The sequence below is a fragment of the Schistocerca piceifrons genome, chromosome 6 (assembly GCF_021461385.2).
Source record: "Schistocerca piceifrons isolate TAMUIC-IGC-003096 chromosome 6, iqSchPice1.1, whole genome shotgun sequence".
Classification (NCBI taxonomy): domain Eukaryota; kingdom Metazoa; phylum Arthropoda; class Insecta; order Orthoptera; family Acrididae; genus Schistocerca; species Schistocerca piceifrons.
Window position 1 is genome coordinate 334,929,032 of NC_060143.1, and position 6,046 is coordinate 334,935,077.

At 38.3% G+C, this 6,046-nt stretch overlaps 1 protein-coding gene across 2 annotated transcripts in view; it reads right to left on the reverse strand.

Annotated features, from left to right (window-relative positions):
- LOC124803070 (exportin-1) overlaps positions 1–5,843 on the reverse strand; it is a 130,189-nt gene extending 124,346 nt beyond the window's left edge. The window contains exons 1-2 of one of the 2 annotated variants that reach the window (XM_047264198.1): positions 5,624–5,843; positions 324–449 (exon numbers count right to left, since the gene is read on the reverse strand). In XM_047264198.1, the coding sequence (XP_047120154.1) occupies positions 324–434 (111 nt within the window). In that variant the 5' untranslated portion in view covers positions 435–449; positions 5,624–5,843. The other variant, XM_047264199.1, reaches the window with a different exon arrangement.
- Between the last annotated feature and the right edge of the window lie 203 nt (positions 5,844–6,046).

Genomic DNA, 6,046 nt, shown 5'->3' on the forward strand with positions numbered 1-6,046 from the left:
AGACTGAAGAGTGTTGAGGAGGGAGCTTATCTAAAAATAGGCCACTTAACTTGGAATGACCCAATACATGAATACTGCATGCATATTTAATTTCAAATAAATCTGAGAGGGGCAGTTTGAAATCATATTTTCATTTGTTTATTTGACATGGAATGAGCCTTTGCCATACCTAAGGAAACAAGTTACCAAGCCGCACTAAGCACACACTTGCACTGAAGCCCTTAGAACCTACGTTTGATGTAGGCCTACTCATTTCAGCACCAATATAACTGATCTAGAAACATCACACAATACATTTATGTTTGTGCATGATATTTACATACCTGATCCCCAAATCCGCTGTACATACAACCAACAATGTTATCAAGCAGCGTAATATCTAGCTTTTGGTTGAAATCCAAAAGCTTGGATGCCTGTTCTGACAATGTTGCCATTTTTATTCACGAAGTCTGGGAAAAAAAAGAAAAAGATACATCAAAACATGAACAAAGGTTGCAGCTAGTATTTGCTACCAATTTACACACACACACACACACACACACACACACACACACACACACACACACACACACAGAGAGAGAGAGAGAGAGAGAGAGAGAGAGAGAGAGAGAGAGAGCAATAGCTGATAAAGTTCCTTCAACTTGAGTTAAATAACTTTCTGAGAGAGAGAGACTGCATAAGCCTGAGGAACATGAACATCAAAATGCAAAACAAAAACCAATTACACACTAATGAATATATATTCTCATTTTTAGGAGAAAACAGGGTCTAGTTTTATAAAAATCACGCCATATCTACATCCTTTCCCATTTATCTTAGTCTGAAACGGTGTAAAGAAGTACCATTACTACACTTTTAATAAGACAATCAGTACCACACACAGTAATTTTAGCAGAGTTACTATGGTATATAGGGTGACAATCATCAAACTACACGAAATAAAATGGTCATAATTTCTGAACAGTTTGCTTTAGGACATTCAAACTGCATGGTTGCCTGCAAGGCATGATGGGAACTGTGTGCACACGTATGGTTTGGTCTAGCGACAAAGCCTACTGTCATTTGGATGAGTTCGTCAATAAACAAAATTGGCATGTTTGGAAAACTGAGAATCTGCATTTCACAATTGAGAAGTTTCTTCACCCTCAATGGGTGACTGTGTGGTGTGCAGTGTTCAGTCACAGAATAATCGGTGCGATATTCCTTGATGGCACGATGACTACCAGACAGAATGTGAAGGTTTTGGAAGATGATTTCATCCCCATTATCCAAAGTGACCCTATTTTTAACAACATGCAGTCCATGAAAGACGGATCTCTACCCCATTGAAGCAGGAGAGTGTTCAATGCCCTGTAGGAGCACTTTGGGGACTGCGTTCTGGCTCTGGGGTACACAGAGGCCACTTGCATGGGCCTCAATTGGCTGCCATGTTGTTCTAATCTGAACACATACGATTTCTTTTTTGCGGGGTTATATTAAAAAAATGGTTCAAATGGCTCTGAGCACTATGGGACTCAATATCTGAGGTCATCAGTCCCCTAGAACTTAGAACTACTTAAACCTAACTAACCTAAAGACATCACACACATCCATGACCGAGGCAGGATTCGAACCTGCGACCACAGAAATCGTGTGGTTCCGGACTGAAGCAAATAGAACCGCTCGGCCACCACGGACGGCAGTTATATTAAAGACAAGATGTACAGCAATAACCTCAAAACCATTCTTGGGCTGAAAACAGACATTCAGTGGGTCATCAACAGCATCAAAGTTCCAACACTTCAGTGGGTCAGGCAGAATTTCCTATTTGTCTGAATCACATCACTGCCAATGATGGCAGCCATATGAAACGTCATAACCTAAATCACAATATCTGTAGTGGCGTATACATGTTGAATAAAATTCGTGAACACCATAGTTTGTAACTAATTTACCTTCTTTTCATATAGTTCAAGAACTGCCATCGTGTACATAGAATTAAGAGTAAATACAAGCTTTTGTGACCAATTATAAAATGGAAAAGGGATGATAGCAGTTGACAGAAAAAGAAAGCCACCATTCACACATGAACTGACATGTAGTTGAGCAGTATTAAGGGAAAAAGTGCGACCTCTATCAGGTAATACAGCTATTATATCTATGCTTTTAATTTCAATGTTATCCACCTTACTGATCCCACATAGTGAATCAGTGAACTCTTATTACTCAGCATACTACACAAAAAAACTCCCATGTTAACACACTTAGCTGTGATTTGGACGTCAGACCCTCACCACCTGGCTGTCTGTTTACACTACCAACCAGATATACCTCAAAATGGAAAGTAGTAATCATAAAATAAAGTCACCTGGCAGGGACAATGCCACCACTTGTGTTCCGTCAGAGATGCCACTGAAGAAGAGGCGGCATTCTAGCAAAAGGGTTATAATGTGATGGAACAATACAGAAAATTTCAAGCAGGTGATTTTAAATAGGACAAGGTCCTTTTGTCCGAATTACTGTATTTCATGATGGCTACTCTGTGTTTTCAAGTATGCCTCATTGGTTACTTAAACATGAATAGACAGGTGACAAATGAGTACACGAGAATCTATATGACAACACTGCATATTGTTTACAGATTGAATAACTATAAACTATGTTTTTTCCCATTTTATTAAAGCCTCTATTATAGAACTGACAGACAAAGGCAATGACAGCTTAAATGTATGTATCATGTAGCCAATAATAAAAACTTTGTAGCTATTGACATGTTCAATAAACAAGAAATTCCTTCAACACTAATTTTACCACAAAAAAATCAGCATACACAATGAAATAACAATTCTATAATGACAACTACACTACTAATATACACACACTGATCACAAAGGTTGGCAATGATCAGGCAACCAAATGCTAGCACTCTGCTGTGCACCAAATTGTACTAATCTGAAATAAAGAAGACAAGAAGCCAACAACATGTCGTAATTGCAAGAATTTTATTTCTGCGGTGATTTAGTATCTTAGCCTGAAGTGTGTTAACTGTATGTTGGACAATTTCAACTGTAATAACTACATTGCTTATCACAAGGAAAGGAAACAGTATAAAATACAAAGTAACACAGAAGACATCAATGGCTACATCATCCAGTTGTCAGTTCACAAAGGTTGGCTGAAGTAAAAACAAATGACCACAAGACAAAGCCTGTCAACTTTTACCTATTTCTACCAATTCACAACTAGGAACCCGATCACCCAAATCCAAGTTGATACACTATACATACCATTAAGCAATAAGAAATGCCACAGTGATAAATCAGCATAATTGTCCACGAATATACTCTTATTCCAGCAGCATCAACTTTACCAAACAGCAACAGTACGTCTTGGCAATAATTCATCATCTTAAAAATGTGAATTTAGACCTGAGTTTTGTCTCAGACTTTTTTGAGCACTCAGAAGATCTAGCCTCTCATTAATCAATGCCATGATGACACAGAGACAGACAGCTCTGATGCTAAATGAAGCATTTTGTTTCATGAATTATTTGAGATAAGGAACATTTGTTTTCTAGTCCATAAGAATAATGTCTATCAAACAAAAGAAAATTAAATAGATTATGACTGACTTAAATGTTTCCTGGCAATACTACAAAGCATACATGGCAGAAAAACTAGCCATGCATAGTAATGATTCTCTAATAACAAATACTTGCAAACCAATTACATACTTCTAACGCCTTAAGAATGAAGTATTTGAATGTGTCAGGAATTTTGTACACAGCAAACTGACGTATTTCAATTACACAATATGAGTACACACTGCCTAGACATTAAACTGCATGAAATTACAATTCATGTTTAATAAGGAACACTTTGTATATTTGTATTAAGTCTAATAACAGCATCTTGATTTTGCTGCAGTTATGATGGAGAGATGTTGTTGTTGTTGTTGTGGTCCTCAGTCCAGAGACTGGTTTCATGCAGCTCTCCATGCTACTCCTCCTGTGCAAGGTTCATCTTCCAGTACCTACTGCAACCAACATCCTTCTGAATCTGTTTGGTGTATTCATCTCTTGGTCTCCCTCTGCGACTCTTACCCTCCACGCTGCCCTCCAATACTAAGTTGGTGATCCCTTGATGCCTCAGAGTATGCCCTACCAACCGATCCCTTCTTCTAGTCAAGTTGTGCAACAAATTTCTCTTCTCTCCAACTCTATTCAATACCTCCTCATTAATGTGACCTACCCATCTTATTTTCAGAGATGGAGAGATGCAGTACTAAAAACAAACAACTGCTTGATGTAAGTAACTGTATTTACAGAAACATGTCACACAAGCCTTTAAAAGTAATAATAATGCTAACTGTACATTTTATGCATGTTAGATGTGTGTACTTCTGGTTAATACATCGAAAATTTGCATTTCAGAAAAATCCTTCATTGTGAGACAAAAACAAGCATCAAGTTATCTTGTTTGACTGGGTGCAGACCACTTTCCATTAATTGCAACATAATGTGAGTTTCCAGTTAATTTCCTCTGACAAGACACACTGGATTTCTACAGATAGATATATATAGCAATAGTTAATTGAAATTGGAAGTACATACTGGCAGCTGAGTTAGGATTGCAACAACATAATTTGTCATTCACAGTGCATAATCAAATCAACTGTTCGAGTCTACAGGCATACATTACATTTTAACAGTGGTGGTGATAGCTGGGCATAGGCCAATCCTGTATCCACCCTTCAGTGCATACAATACTGTCAAAAGTGAAACTTTATGACGCAACTTCTTGGTCTAAACTTTACAATTGTTAGTTGCAAACGATATGATTGCATCAAACACTGTGATAACTAGTATTCGACATTATTATACTGTAGGATACCTTCAGAGACTCCCAATTGTTCACACAATACGCTAATGAAATACATACGCGCAGGCGTCAGATTGAAACATTATTCAAGACCAGTAGAAATACTGTTAGGTCCGCACAGCGACGAGTCAAACTTCTACTAATAATGCACTCATGCACGAAAATAAAAAAAGTACGTTACAAAGACCTGAGCAGCGACACAAACATATTAGATATGCGAAAAAGAAATGCAGTTTCTCACACCGTTTCAAAATATGACAGTTTAATGCTGGTGAACAAAGGACAAACAAGAGTCTGTAGTACTGTTTGTAACACGGAACACAATGAGAATCTATAACAGAAAGATGCCGCACAGTAAAATTATACTGTACCTAACTGAGTTAAAGTTGCTGTGTATCTTCTGATGAAAAAGTTAACAACGCTTTCCTTTCGTCAGAAACTCGTCTGCATAAGCACATACACACTTTTGTCCGTAAACACAAGGAAAGGAGATCACAGAACTTCGATATTGCTTCAATTTCTACAAACAAACCAAGGTTACACTTTACATTCACACAACCGTTGATACCACTACTCCCATCTTCCCGCGCGGTATGCCATAGTACCGTCGCTTACTGCACGAGGTAATCACAAACAAAAATGGCGACTTCCGTATTTGGTACTGACTACTAGAAATAATTAACGCATAACCACACTATACTATGGGATTCTTATGCTAGAGGGTCCACACGAAATTCCATCCCGAACTCATACACACTGCTCACCTCACACAAGAATTGGGTGTCTTATTAATGATCTCTGGAAATTCTGATCGACACCTATAAATGGTACTTGGTTCATCGCATCTTGCACACTGTTCTCAAATTTTTGGACCGGTCAAGTCTTGTAGCCTTCTATAATCGGTAGTTATCAACAAAGACTATCATTAATTCCTGACGCTTCGTGACGGCATCCCAACCTTAAAGATTTTCGAAAATAATAACAAGATGGCGGCGCTCTGCGCACCACAGCAGGCAACAAAGTTCTACACTATTGGCCAGCTGCCGTCTCATCATCCAATCACGTTTCTTGTAATTTTCAGAGCGAATGTCGCAAAATGACGTCATGGAACACACGTGTACGACAAACACAAATTTTATGTCGGGGGCGAGAGTGTGTATGCAATCAATGTCTTGGCGTGAAAATGA